The following is a 20,735-nucleotide window of genomic DNA, read 5'->3' on the forward strand; positions in this document are numbered from 1 at the left end:
GAATGTTGGCCAGTTCTCACACATGTGTGTCCTTGGATGCAAGCTATGGCTAGCTCAGCTCACATCCATCCCTCCTAGCGGAGAAAAAAGTTCATTAGCTATTGTGCTCATTACAATGACACTCCCAGCCTTTGTTAGTTAGAACTTATATGTGGGCGGCACATTTGACATGAAACATTAGTAAATGAGTGTGTTCCGCATGGTATCAGAATCTAAAAAGTAGGTCCTATGCGAAGTAGTTAGCGATGGACCAGGACGTCTGATGGTGAAGGGGCACAGCTCTGCCGTGGCACTGTGGCCACCGTGCATGTATCCAAATAAGCCATGTACACTGAGGCTTGAAACACAGCTTATCTTAGACTTGGCAGAGCATCTCGTAGTCCTCCCAGAACAGGAGAGAACAAGAAGATCTTGAGATGTACTTCAAGGCCATCTCCCATACGGGCCCTCCACCCCCACCCCCAGCTCCTCTGGGAGGCTGTCATCAGACAATTTTACATCACCTCCCAGGTTCTGATGAAGTATGGGATGTTCTGTCCTGCCCACTGCAGAATCACCTGCAGCTTATAAAACCCCTTAACCGAAATCTGGAGTGGGATCCTCAAATAACAGACTATCCCACAACTCGTTCTGACGTCATCGGACCCCTTTTGTTTTAGTGTCATCCTTTTTGGTGTAGGGGTCAGGAATCAGGGGGAGCTTTGACAAATCTTCCTTTCTTCCATTATGTCAATACTAAATTGTCTGAAACTAAAAGTAATTCTGTATCTTTGTCAGTTGAATCCCTCAGGCCTTGACTTTGGCCTTTCCTCGTCTTGTATGTGTGTGCATGGCAGGTACCCATGCTCACCTGATGGAATGCTCACAGGGGTCCTGGGCTTCATGTGTCCCAGAGAGTCTTTCCAGCTCTAGGATTTTACAGGGGTGAAACATTGTCAATGTGGGTTGCAAGACAATCTGCCTCCTTCTACCCTAAACAAAAGTGTGTGTTTAAGGGGGCGGGGGGCGTCATTTTGATGCAACAGAAAGGGCTGAGCATATAAATCAGGTGGCCTTTTCATAAACAATTGAGCAACATCGCTGTCAACATTGTAGTTGGGCCTAAATTGTCAGTTTTGACTATTTTGCTTAAACAATCTGAAATGAAATGTGAATTCTTTGTGCATCAGCATAAAAGAAATCCTATCTGCTGTGTCAATTCAGGTAAACAGCCCTTCTCCACAATCTTCTCTTGAAATGGGTTTGAGAAACAGTTTCAAGTCCTCCAACTAAAGTGCCGTGTTATCAGTGGCTGAGAATTCACAGTGCCTCAGATCTAACTAAAAATGGGTCCTTGCCCCCACTGAGTTTAATGTAAGGCGCGATGGCTGTCAGCGGGCCCGAGTTGTAGGGCACTTAAAAGCAACCTAATATTGCAGTTGTTTTGAAGAGTTTCTTTAGATAGAGACTGATAGCCCAGCTCCATAAAGGAGTTCTTTACTTAATCCTTCAACAATTAGGAGCTGAAGTAGAGAGATAAGAAATAAAGTACCCTCTGTGATTGGTAGGTACTTTGGAGGTAACCACAGGGGTTTCTTCTCTCCAATCAGCTGTGGTTGCTCTAAGAAGCTGAAGGAAGGCTGAGAGGGACAACCCCAAAAGGAAGGCTTTGTGACAAGAAATCAGCCTTTCCTCGTGACTTGGGAATGGAGCCAACCAGGTCTGTCTCCAGAGAAAATGATTGAGCGCCAGATCTCTGCGCATTAGCAAAGATCCTACAGATCTCAGAGCCTTGGGAGAGTGAAGAGACATTTATCAGTACAGGGGGCAGCCTAGTGTGAGGGAGTGTGTACATGCTTTGGAGTATGGCCGAACTGGTGATATAATTTCAGTGACCTCAGAGTGGCTAAGAAGACCTTGAATGTCTGGATCATCAATGTCCCAATTCAGTTGACTGTAGTTGCGACATGTCTCTATACTCTGGTCCCTTTCCTTCCCCATCCCCACTATCTTATGCCCTGGCCCAGGCCACCACCCTCTGTTATCTGGATTACTACAATGATAGTCTAGCCAGTTTCCTTCCTACCTCCTTCCAGTCAATCAATAGGCCTTGCTCCCAGAGGTCTCTACTTCTGACTCTTCGTGTCCCTTCCCTGCTTAAAAATTTTGATTGTTCCCCCCCCATTGTTCTTTATAAAAACGCATGGCCTCATCTCACCCCAATCTATCTCCTTAGACTCATCCCCTTTCACTAGTGCCTGCAGGTAGTAGACTCCCTCCAGACCAAGCGTCCCACACTTGCTGAAACCTCAAGTCTTTTGCTACCTCTTTTCTCCTTATGCTGTTCTTTCCTTTCTTTGTCTCCTGGCATTTCATTCTGCCTTCAACGCATTGCTCAAAGGCTTCTGGCTTCTGGGTAGCCTTCAACAGACTCCCCAAGTAAACTTAGGCATTTCTTCTTTGAGTCCCTTCTTACATGCCTCTGACATTGAACTTACAACATTGCATCGTCATTGTTTATGAAGTTTCGTCCTTGCTAAAGTGCAAGCTTATTAGGGGAAGGGACCATGACATACTCATAGTTGCTTCCCCAGGGCCAAGTATAATCATGACAAGTAATAATGATAGTAGCAGTATTATTGAGTGCTTACCAACCATTTTACATATATACTCTCATTTAATCATCATACGAACCTTCTAAAATAAGTACTATTATTGGCTCCATTTTGCAGATTAGAACTGAAGCTATGATAGGTAACTTGCTGGAGTCCACACTTAGTGTTTTAAAGCTGGGGTTCAAATTCAGCACAGCCCTGCTCCAAAACCTGTGCTCTTAAGTGCTACAGTGTTGTTTCACCCCCAAATATCAGGCCCAGTAAATGGTCTTGAACGAATGCCTATTACTCTACTTGGATGACTTTCCCTATTGCCCAGTATGGCTCAAAGGAAATCCATTAAAGATGCTTGTGCAGTGCTACTGAAGAGTGCAATGTCAACTATCAAAGTTCATGCTTGGGAGTTTTTCTTAAGACAAAAGATTGTCTTTTCCCCTTTGGAGTGATCCCAACATTTGATTATAGGTCCAGGTTTGTCTGCTGGGTTATGATCTTCTCTGCGGAAATCCACTCATAGATGTTTTCACACCCATACCCCTGAAAAATGATACAATAGTGTTTTGGTATGTGTAACATTCTTGAAAGCCATGCCATCTGAATTCTATTAGGCAATTTGTCATTTGCATGATAACTTGAGTTCCCACATTGTGAGAAAATTACATAACCCAGAGAAATATACCAAGAAAATGAGAATCAAATTCAAAATAATGACTGTGGAGCAGAAAATTGGTATTGTGCTGAATTTATGTGATCAATTCTAAGGAAGTCCAAGGTTGAAGAGGTAGCACTTTGATACAAGTCAATATTCATATGTATTAAGGCTCACACTATTATATATGTATGCAATATAGATATAAATTCATATATACCACATCCAGTCTAGATAAAGGATATTTACTCTTTTCTTTTTCCTACTTTTGCCTTTTATGTACTCAGCATTCTGGCCAAACAGATTATTTTGCATTTCCCGAATTTCTGAAATAGATACTATTTTATTCCCATTGCACAGAGGAATAAACTGAGGTTCAGAGAGGTTAAGTAACTTAAATTCAAGTCCTCTAAGTAAATCCGATGCAATATATGTACAGCCACAATTACCTCCAAATAAGACTATTTGACTAGATGAATTGTCTTCACACTGTGTTCCTCTCATCCCTGGGACCCTCCAGAGTTCCCTCCTAACCTGGCTGTGACCAAAGCAGCACTGCTTTAATCTCTTTTGCATTTGGGATTCCTTCTGAAGTTTTACCTGGTAGGTGGAGGGATCTTGAATTTAAAAGAATTCAAAAACCATTGGCTTAAAGCAGCAGGGGTCAGCAAACTTTCCTATGTAAAGACTCAGATAGTAAATATTTCAGGCTTTGGGGGCCATGTAGTCTCTGTTACTACTGAACCCGGCCATTGTAGCACAAAGGGATAGCCAATATGTAAATGAATGGGCGCGTGGCTGTGTTCCAATACAACTCTCTTTATGGATCATGGAATTTGAATTCCATATAATGTTCACATGTCATGAAATATTCTTCTTCTTTTGATATTTTTTTTCTCACTCATTTAAAAATGTAAAAATCATTCTTAACTCAGGGGCAGTGCAAGAACAGAGGGAGGGCTGGTTTGGATTGAGGGCCTCAGTTTGCCAAGCCCTGGACCAGATGGTCCCTAAAGACACTCCCAGTTCTCCTGCTGAAGAACCAGAGTAACTTTATGAGATGCCCATTTTCTGACCCCCTAAGAGGCACTCCTCTGGTATGCATGCCCATGGCAGATCTGGTATGCATGATCTAGTGTAGACCCAGGCAGAGGGCCCACCACGTGGCACTGAGCTAGAGGGCCCTACCCGATAGATCTTGGAGGTTTATTCCTATGGAATATAAATTAGATCTTCAAACTGTTTGTCACTGCCACAGCCCTCAGACCGGAATTTTCCAGGATTCCTAGGGGCGTGGTCATAGAATCAGTCTTTTAGGTTAAAACGTTGAGAAAATTAAATGCAGCTTCTCCTGAGAAGAAAGGCTGAGCACCTTTGCCTCCGGGAAACAGAATGAATGCTTTGAAAAATATCACCACCTCTTTCTCATCGCCTGCCTTACTACCAACAAATGATTCAATGCTACAGAGAATATAAAGCAGTAGGTAGGAAAATATATAATTCCCTGAGTAATTCTCCACTGGTCATGTTTCATTCCTCCCAGCCTACTTTATGAAGAGGAAGTGCCCTTTAAGGAGTCAATAGGGCTAAGTTATTATTCTAGAAGAGGGCCCATAGTAAGGCACTGCCTGGTGAGAAGGCACAAGTCATGAGGTATCCCACACACTCTGAAATGCTCAGCCCAGCTCAGCTGTGTTATTCATTTGGGGCCATAAAAAACTTACTCTGATTGTGATAAGCTCTGGACACTTATATAAAGACTATAATGTAAACTAGCCCCCAAAACCTGAAAAATAATTGCGACAGAAGCTACGGCTTCTAATTTTTGTTTAGAGTCTAAAACCTGAGTGAAACAGTCACCACATCCCTGCACAAGGGAGATGGCAGCAGTGACTCTTATCTTCAACACTAGTCCAAGTCCAGTCTCCCAGGGTGGATTATAAAGAACAAGGCTCAGGCTATCAGATGGAAGCCACAAGAAAGCACAGGGCAATTCCTAACTGGCAGAACATTCTAACAATGAAAGCCACTGAACAATACAAAGGTATTGCCTGCTGCTCCTCAGAAAATGGCTTACGGCCATATGTTGGAGATGTAGTTATCACCCCTGGGTGGCAAGGTGAAATCGATAACACATACAGGCACTTCCTACTGTAAGAGCCAGGGTCCATCTGAGTATCAGTCACCTACATTGCAGCTATTTCCGTGGATGCCTGGAAGCTGAAATCCAGCCAGTGTCAAGTGGTACACCTGATAAGCTGTCTGCCATTTTGGGCACCATTTTGTAATTCACAAAAAGGCACTGTGTAGACTTGCAGCCTATACATTCAGGGTTCTGAAGGTTGCTTCTGAGCAAGGGTTCTGGATCAAGTAACAGCCTCCGAAGCCCAGCCTTAAATACAGATGTTAGAACCAGGTATGTATTGGAACTTCCTCCTTAGAGTGAGTGGCCGAAAGACAAGGTGCTCAAGGTTCGCACAACTTCCGATGGGAACCATCCCTGGCCTATTTCTCTGGATCTGCAGGTTATCCCACATTTATAGGGAGCAGGACATCAGACACTCTTTGTATTATTATTTTTTGAACTCTCACTTGGAACTTTCTGGCTGTTTCCTCTTGCAATAGGCTTTCAAATTGCCAGGTATCTTAAGTGCTCTGAGAGGATCTCAGCAAACTCAAAATAGCCATGATGGGTTTAGACCCTCCTAGAAGAGTAAATTCAAGCCCTAAAACTTTCCAAACTGCTTAAGGACCTCTGAATCTCTCCTCATCTGATCAAGGGCTTCCAATGACGCTTGCTAGTTGATATCTCTGCTAGTCTTTGGGTCACTACGAGAGCTTTTGAAGAATTATCATTCCAACATGTTTAGCAACTTTTCTAAGGTAATCATAATAACAACAATAGCAATAATAACCAAAATGAAAATAATAGCTTCCTGTATTTACTGCTAGACAATTTGTATTAAGTTTCTTTTTCTAATCCTTCCAAAAATTCTCCAGAGTAGCTATTATTGTGAGAAAGTTGAGACTCAAAGTGTTTTATTATCTAGTTCAAGAGAGCATACTCATTAGAAAATCCTGTATCTGTTGTCAGATCTGTCTGGCTCGCAAGCCTTTGCTCTTAAACCCATGTTGCTTCAAATGAAGGCTTTATTTCCATAGAAAAATCTGTAATAACATGTCAATCCCTCTACCTTTTTTCCTCTTCAAAATCACCTAAGCATTCCACTATGTGAAGTGGCAAGGTTTATGGAGAGTAATCCTATGATTTTATGGTTATGACCCACATGGGACCTGTCACGTCATAGTGCCCTAGGATGTCCCAGTGCAAAGAGCCCCTGAGGCCACCACGTTTAGCTTGAGACCCAGAGATTTAGGAACAGACAAGACCCTGGGGACAACTCCCCTTCCTTCTCCAGTACCTTCACTGTCTTCTTTTTGTTCATTCTATCTCATCTGTCCCAAATTTTGTTATGTGATCATCTCTTCAGGGCAAGGACTTGTTGACAGTTTTCTGGAATGTTTTACTTCTTAATACTATAGCAATCATAAGTCACAGTAAAAATAAAACAGAGAGTTTTCACACCAATACGGATTTTGTGAACTACTAGATCCTGTTGAACAAACATCTGAAGTCACTCAGGAGGTCTACCGTGTTCTGTTTTCATCTAATTGAAAAGTAGAAGAGCAATTGTTGTTTTTTATAAGTTACACACACAGGCATACATTTATATGAGCATAATTATTTTACATTTTGGGATATCCAGTGTGTGATTAATTTGTCTATGGAATTATAACCTCATGAAAAGAGATTGCCATTTTTCTGCTGAGACTACCTTAACTGTAATGGGTGTGAATGGTACTGCTATAATAATTAAATCCAAATCTTCCACTTTCCCTAGAGTAATGGTCAGCATTAGCTATGGATGGGAATGCAAACAAGTACATGTATATTCAATAATAAAGCTTAATAGGTCAGGGAAGGAGTAAAATTAAATGAATGCCTAACACTTCTAGAGATAACTAATGGTAGTCTGCCTTCCTAGTTATTTCCTCGACTTGTGTTTACTGGGACTTGAATATATGTATCAAATTGTCCTTTATTAACAAACAAACCCATACCAAGCTTGTTGAACTGGGAGTGTTTAATGGCAATCACTATTTAGATTGGCTGTGTATTTCAAAAATTATACAGTGGAGGGCCTTTAATTTCGATGTTAAAATCATATAGAGTTGAGTGAAAAATAAGATAACTGCTGAGTTCAGGCCTTTGTATTCTGCCTCTGGATGTGCTAGTTCTACCTAAAGGAGAGTAGCCTGAAGACCACCATTTCTGGATCCAGCTTTGAGACTCCATGAGACATTTCCCAACTCACCACAGCTTACCTTTAGATTGGTCAGTAAATTTAAATGAGAACAAAATCTCATGAAGACTCTGCTTGTCATTACTTGTTAATAGTATTAATGAGGTACACTCTTTCTAACTGTGATGATATATGTCCAAACTAACAATGACACCCTGCATTAATTTTGTATTTTCATGAAGAATTTCACAGGCAAGAGTTTAATTATTATCCCATTCAACAGATGAGGTACACAGATGAGAGTCAGAGACAGTAAATGTCTTACCCAAGATATCAGAGTTTATGATTAGGCAGTAGTTGAATCCAAATATGTTGACTCCATGTCAATATGTTTTCTTTTGTTTTGTGTTTTGTTGTTGTTGTTGTTACTGATGACTTTGTTTAATATATCATCCTTCGTAAGTTATACCATCTAGGAAAACATTATATACTTTCAAGTTCCGGGTGAAGATGGCATGGGTTCCATGTTTACCATCATGATTTCTTTGCTGCATGGTCATGAATAAGCTCCTTTACCTCTCTAAGCTTTGGTATTTCCATCTAGAAAACTGGGCTAATAATAGCACCTCCTTCATAGGGTCTAAATGGCATGCTTCTGATCAAATACTTAGCCCTTTCCCTGATACAGAAATAGATACTCCAAATGATAGGAATTGTTTTTCATTTATTTTGCTAAACACTTAGATAAAAATTAACACATAGCCATTGCCTACCTGTATTTACACACACACACACACACACACACACACACACACACACACACACGGAAAATAAAGCCCTTCGTGACCAGCAAGAAAGAGCAAAGAATGCTCAGAAAATTGTAATTAGTCCAGAGAGGCTAGGATTGCCCCCACTTGAAGCCTGGAGACATGGTCTAAAGTTGTATTTACTAAATAAAAATATTAACACCAATTGATCTTTGAAGGTTGTGTATCTGGAATTTTAAAATAATAAGCACTCTTCCCTCTATAGCTCAAATTTGGAGATAGAGCTAGTGGCACTGGAATTAATATCCCTGTAGAAACAAAAGACTGTGTGTACTCGATAAACAATTTTGAAGGTGCTAGTTCATCACCAAAATTCAGACCACTCGTATTTTTCAGGTACCTTGCCTTAGGAGAGAACGATTTCTTATCCACATCATGGGTTTACGTCTCTTGGATCAAATTTTACAGGAAAAGATCAGTCATATATCAAAAGGTTAATGACTAACCGTTTCTCGCCCAACTATTTTGTTGCCACTGAGCTACCACAGTACAAAGGGCACTGAAAGGTAGTGGAAGTTCACTGGTCCTTTTGACTCTGTCATCCAGAGAGCGCCAGCAGGCTTTGACAGCGGTCTCTGGAGCTAGGGGCTGTTATTAGACCCCTATTCTTTCATGGGAGACTCGGAGCATCTTTTCCTGTAACGATCCAATGCCACGTCCCATCTCCACAATGATTGATCAGTACATTTATTATGCTTTCAGTAGTAAAAATATATATACTCCAGTCATCTCTGGAGATGCTGAAATAGTCCTTTTTTTCCCTCTTGATTTAGGGGAAGGTAGAGAGGGAAGATGTGTACAGAGTATGACATAAATATAAGAGCTCAAATATCTAATTAGCTGAAAGAATCTTGGTTCCTTCTGCACCTTTGACAGAATTGCAGCTGTCAGATTGTAGCTCCAATATTTTATCCTCGTTGCAAGATATATCTGAGGATGATTTAGAAAAGACACTTTCTAACACGAACACCACTCTGGGTTTTTTTTTCTTTTCTTCTCTTTTCTTTTTTTGTAGGATGCTTGAGGATGACCTGAAGCTGAGCAGTGATGAAGATGACCTTGAACCTGTGAAGACATTGACCAGTCAGTGCACTGCCACTGAGCTCTACCAGGTAGGAACAGCTTAGGGCTTGGTTTGGGACCTAAAGGGAGGGACCAAAGGAACTGGAATGGTTTGGCCATCCACAAACCTACCTCCTGCTTCGTCTCTGGGCTTTGGAGAGAGGGAAATAAGCAAAGTGTTTGGGAACAGGTCAAATCAGCTCACACTTTCATTAAGACTACAGTAAGGAGAATTGCTTTCACCTTCTCCCTCTGCTTCCTCTTTGATGTACACAATACTGATCATCAGTAAGCGATTGAGATTCTTTCCCTCTCTTGTACAAAGTATCCTCTTGAGTGAGGTGTAACTTTCCTTGAATGATTCCAGTGTGAGGCTTGGAGCCCACACTCATTCATTCATTAAAATATGAATTTGACTTCTCCGGTCACATGTCCCGGGTCCACCACTTCAGGATACAGCTGAGAAGCAGTACTCAGCATCTTGCAGTTTTCATGAACCTTCAGGCAAAGGCATCTGGCCAAAGTTTGCTGCTGCCCTGTCTTATTCCATTGTGCATTACAAACATTTACAGTAGTTACCACTAAATTAGGTGGCAGAAATGTGTGTGTTCAGCATCTCCAATGAGACTGGATTCTTGATGAGCCAAAGCCAAGGATCATTTATGAATCATGAGAACGGCAATGTAATGTGTGGTGTCCATGATGCCTGGGATGTTTTCTCTGTGACAGAGAATGGTCTTGCTTGTGTGGTCCCTCTGGGTGTGCTGGTAAGCTCAAATAAGGAACACAGAAGGATTGCCTTTTTCTTGTCTTTTCTTTTTTAAAGCCAGTGCCTGACCAAATTATTTCTACAGTGAAGTCTGCTAAGTTATAAAACTGCAACCAGACTATGTTCAGGAATGCTCATGCACTGGTATTTCAAGAGAGTTAACAAATATGGAATTCCATATCACTAAATATTTTGTGAGGAGCCTGAGAAGAAAAGCTTAGGAAAAACTCTCAGTGCTTACCTACTCCATTCTTGTCCACACTTGTTTATCTCACTGGAACTCCTACTATCCAGTATAATTTTTACAACTCGAACACATCATTAATGTTATGTCCCCAATCCTTTCTTCTCCTTTACTTCCCCCACTTTATTTTGCTTGCATTTTTGATAAGTATGTACAAACTGAATCTCTAACTTTGGTGCTTTATCAAGAGCAAACACAATTGTCTCCCAGGGGCTTGCTGTACATTTAATATACAGAATGCAAGCACTCCCTTCTCCTATTTGAGTGATGGGCTTCAGAGCACATGTAAAATGAACATTTAAATTCCAATGTCTGCTATTCCTGCTTTCTGCATCGAATGGGCCAATGACAAGGGCATTGTATTGGCAAATTTTTTTTTAAAAAGCCTAGATCATTGATTCTGATAGATGCAACATTACATTTTAATGGAAGTATGTAAAGCAGTAAACAATGTGAGAGTAGATTTTGCACGCGGACTTCCTCTCTATGTGATTTCATAAATACAATCTGCTTTTTAGCTTCTCAAGTTGTTTTGTGTATTAACCCAAAGAAGTAGCCCAAATCTGGGTTTTTAGAATGTATGTAGTGACTTTGTGTAAATGCTGAGACGCTTGGATAATCATGCTTGGTGAGTTGGAAGCATTTCATGGCATGCTCTCTTTAGACCAGTCATGCCTTCCTCAACAAAGCGTGTCATTTGAAGTGGAAGTTGAACTGGAAGAACTAAAGGCAAAATGACAACTTATTCCTCTTAGCTGGGTTCAGGAAGCAAGAAACAGGCACAAGGTTATAAACATTTGCAAATGCACCATCCGCATAGAGTTTGAATACTAGTTAAAAGGCCAGAAGGATAAGGCCAAGAGAGAACGTATGTCTCGTACGAGAAGTGACAGTGACAGCCATGTTTGGTGAGCTCTGGCTTTATGAGGCCTAACATTCTTTTTCAATGATGTGTGGATTGAAATCATTTTTCTTTTTTTATGATGGTAAAATTCGCATAACATAAAGACTCACCATTTTAAAGTGCACAATTCAGTGGCATTTAGTACTTTCATAAGGCTGTGCGTCCATCACTAGTTCCAGAATATTTTCATCACCCCAAAAGGAAATCCCACATACATTAAGCAGTTACTCTCAATTGTCCCATCCCCTTAGCCCCTGACGACCACTTATCTACTTTTTGTCTCTATGGATTTGCTTATTTCATATAAATGAAATCATGCAATATGTGACCTTTTGTGACTGCTTTCTTTCACTTACCATAATGTTTTCTAGGTTCATCCATGTTGTTGCTTGGATCAATACTGCATGCTTTTTGTGGCTAAATAGTATTCCACTGTCTGAATATACTACCTTTTGTTTATTCATTCATCCCCTGATGGACATTTCAGTTGTTTCCACCTTTTGGCCATTGTGAATAGTACTAAGAGCATTTGTGTCTAAGTTTTTGTCAGAACACCTGTTTCCAATTCTTTTGAAATTGCATCTTACAATTCTTTTCAATTCTTTCAATTCTTCCACTTAAAAGTGGAATTGTTGTCATATAGTAATTCTATGTTTAACTTACTGGGGAACTGCCAGTCAAGTCTGAAAAATCATTTTCTTTTCAGATGAGATAACATAGTGCCATGTAGATAATATAGTTATATTCTCTCATTTTATAATTGGCACCTTCATACCTCCAGCAACATCAGGAGGAGTGCTGAGAGCTCCCATTTATGGAGCCTCCCGATGTGTCCAAGGGGCCAGACCACACCACTGATTTGAGCTGACATTATACTTAGAAACTTTCTCAGACCCCAGTGGCTACATTCATACAGACATACTTGTACATAAAAGCTAGTGGCTTTCTGGAGACATCCCCAAATTATCTCATCCAAAATTATTGCACCTGGACTCACCTAAAGGGACCCAAACTGTACAGGTTTAGTGGGTACACACTGATCTTTTCCAGAAAAGCTCCTAAGACATTGTGCTATGATTTACAACATAAAGAATCCTAAGAGAATGCATTCCGAATGCAGATATGAAAATGAAACACAGGATCAAGATGTGTCAGTTTCCAATTTGACATCTCAGTCCTGAGTATCTCATAATCAGAACAACCTCCCCTCTTCCTGCCCCAAACCCCCACGCGTACCCTCCGTAGTAGTTTCAGCCATGCTGAGCAGGTCCTGTGCACAAACACCGCTATAACAATTAGCATGTGTTTAAATGCTAAGTATTATTCCTGTAAACGGGAAAGTGGAGCATGAGGCCAGAATGGGAGAATTATAATATACAAATTATAGGTGCCAAATGGTCAGCCATGGAGACCTAGGGTTATAAGACAACATCTCTAACAAAAGATTTTCCCTTCTAGTCACTCTTAAAATCAGAGGTACACAATCACATGTTCATGGTGTCACTGAAAAAGTGACAGTAATTAGACCCAAAAGTATTTGTTAAAAGCTTCCGTGTTCTGTCCATATTCCCCACTGCATCTCATCTTGCTTTCTCAGTTGAGACTATTTAGGAAGCAGAAATGTCCATGCTGTCTTCTAAGGTGGTGTGGCAGTGCTGGCAGTGTGTGGAGAACGATAGATGTATAATCGAATGGGTTTGAATCCTGGCTCTACCACTTGCTTGGTGACCTTACACTAAAGACTTCAGTGTCTCTAAAATGGAGATAACAATAGCAGCTACTCCATTGGGTCATGGTCGTCATCATTATCATCACTACTAATGGCAACATAAAATGTTTCATATTTTTGGAAATGCTAGATACATTCCTTTCCCTTGTCTTGTAAGAAATGGGATGTTAAAGAGAGCTGTGGAGTGAAGTATCTGGAAAACAGCCAGTATGTGGCAAACTTGAATGAAAAGATTCTGTTTTATCCTAACGTGTATTAGCTGTGTGTGCCTGGTCATGAGGAATTGTAAGCATAGTCATCAAGAGCATGGTTTTTGAAATAGAGACGCCTGGGCTTCAATCCCAGCTCCATCACATACAAACTGCATGATGTTGGGCAAGTCACCTACTATCTTGTAAGTCTCCGATCTCTTACCAATAAACTAAGGAGTATTGTAAGGATCAAATGAAGATTGTGTGTAAGAAAATGTGTGTTTGAAAACCACAAGCTCTATACAAATAGGTGGTTACTCTTCTTTGCGGTCCTTTAAAACATTAACTAGCACCTGCCTCATTTGGATCTGTTGGTAAATAGATATTGCCCTTCACTTTGGCCTTGACGTCCATAGGGATCTGCTAGGAACTGAACTGAATGTCCTAATTGCCTCTCAAAGGCATCTATTGGATGTGAATGATCTTTCCTCCCCTCTGATTCCTGACAAGTTTTAAACCAGACACCCCAGGAACAAAGGTCAGGTTGCCAATGACACCAAGTCCTCCAGGAAAATTACATGTCTTTAAAAGAGAGGTGTTTTTTTTTTTCAAAAGACTGACAGAGGTGGAGCGTTGAGTCATGCATTTTGATCGCAGCTCTTACTTTCTTTTTCTGAGCTATTACTCTGCCCTGGTGGAAGGCTGTACTCACTTTGGTGTTCTCTCAGGAGCTCCCCGGAATGGGAAATAATCATTTGAAGTTGACATTGGACATTGGGGTATTCCAGAACCGTGTTTGAATTGGACGCAGCGTTTTGTACTTAGTGTCTGCAGAAACATACGTGTTGTGATACATTCTTTTGGAAGTTGGATATCAATAACATGATTGGGATGTGGGGGCCATATGATGTCCATTGGCCAGCTGACTGAATTTTTCCTTCTCAGCTGCTACTGTTGGCATCAGAGACGTCAAGACCAACCCTGGCCTTCCCCATACGACACTTATTGAATTGCCATTTTCAAGCCAGTCATTCAGGGTTGAGAGAGATGCTCTGATGAGTCCCCTGAGATTTGGTGAGAGAGTAGCGTGATGCAATAGGACAGGATTTGTGGGAGTTCATAGGTGTAGAGCTCGCTGCATACCCTAACCTCATAGCAGCGATCCTTCAGTTTTCCTTTTGGGCAAATATTTCTTATGTTTCTCGGGATTAAAAGAAGCCATGAAAACGAGGGGTTAAACCTGGAATCAATTTTCATTTACAGCTGAGAAGCAGTTATTGATGCCATGCTTGCAGTTCAATAAAAGATCTAAAGATACAGACCTAGTGCTTCTCTTTCAAAATAAGCAGCCTAATCAGTCTCAAATGTTTTTTTTCACAAAGAAATTGTATTGACAGGTTTATTAAAATTGCTATCTTTAAAGTTTTAAGCTATCCACAATTTGACCTATTCCAAAGTCTTCTAGAATGTGTGATGACCAAACTCCAGTGCTCCCTCCAGCACATATTCATAGAACCAGGTAAACATCTGCTTAATATTTCATTGAATGATATCATGATGTTTGATGTATGCAGCTCTAAGCATGCAATCTGTTATTATACTCTGATGGCAGGATGGGCTGTGATACCTAGTTTCTGAAGCCAGGTTAGATATGGGCATGGCTCTGCCCTGCCCTAATCATCTCAGGTTGGCATTAGAGCAGCTGCCTTTCAAAGTATAAAGGCCATAAAAGAAATAGGTATTGTTAGAAGCCACCTTTAGGACATTTTAATATTAACACCTTCTTGTTATTGTGCGAATGAGACTGAAACCTTAGATAACTTCATTTAGCCCAGTCAGAAGTTCAGAATATGGAGACTATGGCTGGAAATGTTCAGTCAGTGACCAAGCTCAGCTAAAGGACTCTAAGTAAAGCTTGGAGTGCTATGTTAGTGCTTTCAAAACAGCTGAACAATTCAAATTTGCTTGGAGCACGAAGGGATTCTAATGAGTTGTGCCTGGATACATGATTGTAAGTAGCCCCGATGTGCGCAATTTTATTTAACCCAATCCTCTTTCTTTTTCTGCCTAAGGATTACCCTGGTCCCCTTAGAAATGCACACTTAATTCAAAGCACGTTACTGGGAACGTGTGGACTTTTAGACTTGATGCTAGTAGCAGAGCTGCACCTCAAGCCTGTTAACATTTACAGAAAAATAGTGTCTTTTTACCTCTTTCCTTCCACTTGATCATTTTTTTTCTTTTTTTTTTAATTAAAATTTATTTGGGGGTGACAATAGCTAGTAAAATTACATAGGTATCAAGTGTACCGTTCTGTAATACATCGTCTATATATCACATTGTGTGTTCACCACCCAGAGTCAGTTCTCCTTCCATCACCATATATTTGATCCCCTTTACCCTCATCTACCACCTCCCTCCCCCTTAACCTCGGGTAACCACTAAACTATCGTCTGTGTCTATAAGTTTTTGTTTCTTCATTTGTTTGTCTTGTTCCCTGATAATTTTCTTTGTCTGCACATCACTAATTACCTCAAACACAAAACAGCTTGCTTTTAGTCCAGGTTTTTGCTTTTGGTTTCATGTTTCATTGGATTTTGTCTGCTTGTTTTTGTTGTTATTGTTGGGCCAGCTGACAGTCTAGGTTGTTATTTGATCATTGCAAATGAGATAAATTCCATGGTAGCAGAAAATCTGAACATTCTGGCAGCTTTGGGATGTGTCCTTTATACCTGTGATGGGCATCGAACTTTCAAAACATAGTAGCCGAGTTAAATTCAAGCCCACTTTTATGTTTCAAGTTCGCTAATGAAAACAATGCAAAAAACGTTACTCCTGCTATCAGCTGGATCTTTTGAAGTTCATGTGTTGTAGTAAATGTGTGTTGTGACAACAGATACCCTTTCCTTCTGTAATCGTTCCTGTTTTTTTAGTTCCAGTTCCCCCTCTTCATGCTGAACAAGTTGTTACCTCCCTAAGGTTCTCCTGCGTTTCCATTTGCTTTGTTATCAGCAGAGAGGCCAGCCTGTCAGAGCTATAGAAACAGCAGATGGATTAGGATGAAGCCAGGTGCAAAATAACTTTGATAGAGTCTTTTAATGTAAACAGTTTATCTGTCATTGCCTTTCATTCAAATCCCCCACAAAATGATCGAGTTTGGGTGTTAAGTCTGCAGAATAGAGATGAATAAAATTCGTAACTTGTCATACTCTATATCCAACAATTAGAGAATGAGAGGACATTTTAATTTATTCATCAAAGACAGGAAAGTAAATAGGATAACATAGAAGGTTAATAGAATAACTTTGGCCTTCATATTCCCAAGATTGTGTTTCCCATTTGGTTGTTTGAACGAAGAGAGTAGATTAATAAGAAACTGCTTAGGGCTTGTATGATGTGATTTTTAAAATCCTCCAGGCAAGTCTGTGACTGTTTAGAAACCTACATGCTGATTTTTTTTTTTTTTTTTGTCATCGTGATTAGGTATTCTACTTTTAGTACCAAATCTTTTGATTTATAATCTCCGTAGATTACCTTTTTATTGTAATCTCAATAAAATGCTTTGAGCACACAGCAATGCAGAGCAGCACAAAGTTTGTATATGTTGTGTTAGTCACGGTTGATGACCAGATACTAGCTAATGTCCATGATAACTTGTGAATTATCCATTTATGAGCATTTCAATCACAAAGCCAATGACTGTATTGCCTTGCTTAAAACTTTTCTCACAATGACCTGAAATCAGGTATTGATGAGGGTATGCTGCTTGCCCCAAGAACAAACAGAAACAAAAATGGATAGAATCTATTATTTCAGCATAGATAACTCTCATGTGGGACAGGGATGACCGCACCCTTTGTCCCCACAAAGAGCACATGGCGCGTATCTGACCCTGTACAGAGGGTGGCAGGGCAAATAGCAGCCACCTCTAGGAAAGTGGGGTCACTAAGTTGATTGGAATTACAGTACTAGAAGGAAAAGGCATCACCATGTTTCCCTTGTCAATCACTACCCCTGGGCTCAAGGAAGTGGCTAGACAGGGTTGGTCCTCTCTCTAGTCTCACCATACTCCTTGTTTGGTTGAAGCATATTCTTTTCTTAATTCCTTTCATCACCCCAGTTTGGACCCCAAATCAGTGGTGGGAGCCTGGAGGTTCTGCCTTGCAGTCATTAGCTAACAAACCCCGGGCAATGTACCACGTGTACCCATGTTTATTGGAAGTTTCCAAATCTTGAGTTTAATGAGGGTTCTAGCATATACTAGAGCAATATGAACATCTCGAGTAAAAGCTGTGTAATAAAGCACTTTGCCAAACTGAAAACGTAAGAGTTTTGCATTTATATGCTGGCTTTCAAAATTTGACTGGGGTTTTGGTTTAGGACCCGAGGAATGCTTTCCTCTATCCCCCAAATATCTGCCATCTGCTGGAAAAGCTACCAGGCAGGCTGTAAACACCCAGGACCTTGTCCTGAATGGAAAATGGAAGCTGTCTTATTCTTTAGCAGCTATAATAATTTTTTCAATTCATTTAGCAAAATCAAAGAGTACAAGCAGAAACATTGTAAGTACAATGAACAGGTGTCCACATTTGAAGTTAGCTACCAATCCAAGATTAACCATTCAAAATTCAAGTGGATGGGCAGACCAAAGCAGCAGACCCTTCCAAAATGCATGAGGTGGCATAACCCCTATTTCTCAGTTATCTCATAGGAGTCTTTGGAACACTAGATACAAACATTTATAAATTTCCTAGTAAATCTTGTTTCTTGCTAATGGAAGTGGACTCAGATTCCATATTGACCCTGAATCATATATGTTATATATACAGTCATGTCTCATATGTTCTGAGAAATGCATTGTTAAGCGACTTCCTCATTGTGCAGATGCTTCGGGGCCACGGTGAGGAGAACAACACAAGATTAAATCATGCTCAAGAGAAAATGATGTGACAAGACACTGTGTGAATGACACTGCTGCCGGCAGAACATAGCATACCATTTGACAGCAAACTTTTTTTCTCTATATGTAGAAAGCGTACACTATGAAATAATTATAGAAAGTATAGTATAGTAAATACATAAGCCAGTAACATAATTGTTTTCTATCATCAAGTATTGTGTACTGTACACAATTACATGTGCTAGACTTTACACGACTGGTAGCACAGTAGGTTTGTGTAAACCAGCACCACCACAAACACGTGAGTAATCCATTGTGCTACAATGTTACAATGGCTACGAGGTCACTAGGTAATAGGAATTTTTCAAGTCCTTTATACTCTTATGCCATCTATCATTGACCCAACTGTGAAGTGCCACAATCATGACTATATACTGAAATACTTGTGTGTATATTAAAATGTAGAGTCCCATACCTTAAAATGACCATGGAGAGTCTTTACTCCAGCTTCCTAGTTTTGTCAATAAGGACACTTCAGCGTGGAGGTGTCAGTCAGTTGGTATTTGGCATTGTATGATAAAAGGAAAAATGTGTGTGTGTGTGTGTGTGTGTGTGTGTGTGTGTGTGTGTGTGTGTGTCCCTGTTCCTGGCACAGAACTCCTAAAACCCTTATAATTTCCTAAGTGATGAGCATCTTTTGTTCTAATATTTGGTCTTTGACCTCAGTTGCTGACACAGGCTACCAAACCCTTGGAACTTCCTGGGTGATAGGGGTATCTTTGGTTCTAATGAGGTGACTGGATGGGCTTCTGGATGGGAGATGGTCACCAGAAAGACCAAACCATGATTAGAACCTTAGAACTTTCAGCCCTGTTCCCCCACCCTCCCCACTTCTCTAGAGTCGGGAGAGGGGCTGGCAATGGAATTAATAATTGATGATGGCTACATGAGGAAGCGTCCATAAAAATCCCAATAGTATGGGGTTTGAAGAGCTTCGGGTTCAGCGATCACATCCACATATTGGGAGGCTGATGCACCCCAACCCCATGGGGACAGAAGTTCCTGCACTCGGGACCTTCCCAGACTTTGCTCTATGTACCTCTTCACCTGGCTATCCACCTCTGTCCTTTACTGTATCCTTTAATAAACGGGTAAACATTAGTAAAAGTTTTCCTGAGTCCTATGAGCCACTCCAGTGAATTATTTGAACTCAAGGAAGGGGCTGTGGAAACCTCTCATTTGTAGCCATAGGTCCGAAGCACAAGTGGCAACCTGAGCTGCAACTGGCGTCTGAAGTGGAGGGAGGCAGTGTTGTAGGACTGAGCCCTTCACCTGTGGGATCTGATGCCATCTCCAGGTACATAGTGTCAGAATTGAGCCGAAGTGTAGGACACACAGCTGGTGTTGCAGAAAATCGCTTGGTGGGGGGGGGGGAAACACACACCTGGTATCAGAGGTATTGTGAATGTGGTAGTAGTGTGACGGTAAAAGAGAAACACAGGTGGAAGACTGCTGGGTTTTCTAATACAGGTGTATGGAGACAGATGGAAGTACAGTAGCCCCCGTTATCTAAAGGGGATACGTTCCGGAATCCCCAGTGGAGGCCTGAAACCACACATAGTACTGAATCCTATATATACTATGTTTTGCTCCTATATATGCATGACTATGGTAAAGTTTAATTTATGAATTAGGCACAGTAAGAGATGAACCATAATAACTACCAGTAAGATAGAATGGTTATAACAGCATTTTATACTTTAATAAAAGACTGTGATAGTGCAGTAATCAATCGGATAACTGAGATGGCTGCTAAGTGACTAATGGGAGGGTAATGTAGACAGAGTGGATATGCGAGAGAAAGGAATGATTTGCATCCCAGATGGGATGGAGCGGGATGACATGAGATTTCATTACACTACTCAGAACAGCACATAATTTAAAACTTATGCATTGTTTATTTCTGGAATTTTCCATTTACTATTTTCAAACTACAGTTGACCACAGGCAACTGGAACAGTAGAAAGTGAAACCACAGAGAAGGAGGGACTACTGTAGTGTCCTCACCAAGAGTAGAATGTGCTATAAAGGGACAGAAAGCCTGAATGATGCTAATGCTAAAAATGTGTCATTGGTATTCACTCCCATGTAGGTACTGGAATACTTACATCATTGAGTACCCACTACTCATTAAAAATACTCTTCTCATTTTCCTGGTTATACATGGTAGGGAGAGAGCCTCTGTTAGGTATTGTCTCCCACCAGAGGGCATGTGTCATTTTGTGAGGAGTGCCCCCCCGCCCAGCATCAGGGGCAAGAGGTCCCAATTGTCCAGGGGAAAGACAATTGGATTTTCAAATCCCCAAACCCCAGGGGAGCAGAGTAACTGAGTGCCACTTACACTGGCCCTTTTAATGGGGGAGAATAAATAACTTAAGCCAACACTGAGATGCTCTGCCTGGTGTCTCCATATTTACCCTACTCAGAGAATTAGTGTTGACAGATAACTCTTATAAGTGAAATGTGCTTCTCCCCCAAAGACAGTGCATTTTTATTAAGTTA

At 40.8% G+C, this 20,735-nt stretch overlaps 1 protein-coding gene across 8 annotated transcripts in view; it reads left to right on the forward strand.

The window, feature by feature from the left end:
* Positions 1–20,735, forward strand: part of AFF2 (ALF transcription elongation factor 2) — a 477,377-nt gene that overhangs the window by 354,552 nt on the left and 102,090 nt on the right. For all 8 annotated transcript variants that reach the window (XM_074323510.2, XM_074323511.2, XM_074323508.2 and 5 more), the window contains one exon: positions 9,390–9,486. In XM_074323510.2, the coding sequence (XP_074179611.1) occupies positions 9,390–9,486 (97 nt within the window). The remainder of the gene's footprint in view (positions 1–9,389; positions 9,487–20,735) is intronic.

The sequence above is a fragment of the Rhinolophus sinicus genome, chromosome 18, assembly GCF_057876585.1.
Source record: "Rhinolophus sinicus isolate RSI-liver-muscle chromosome 18, RSI-T2T, whole genome shotgun sequence".
Lineage (NCBI taxonomy): Eukaryota > Metazoa > Chordata > Mammalia > Chiroptera > Rhinolophidae > Rhinolophus > Rhinolophus sinicus.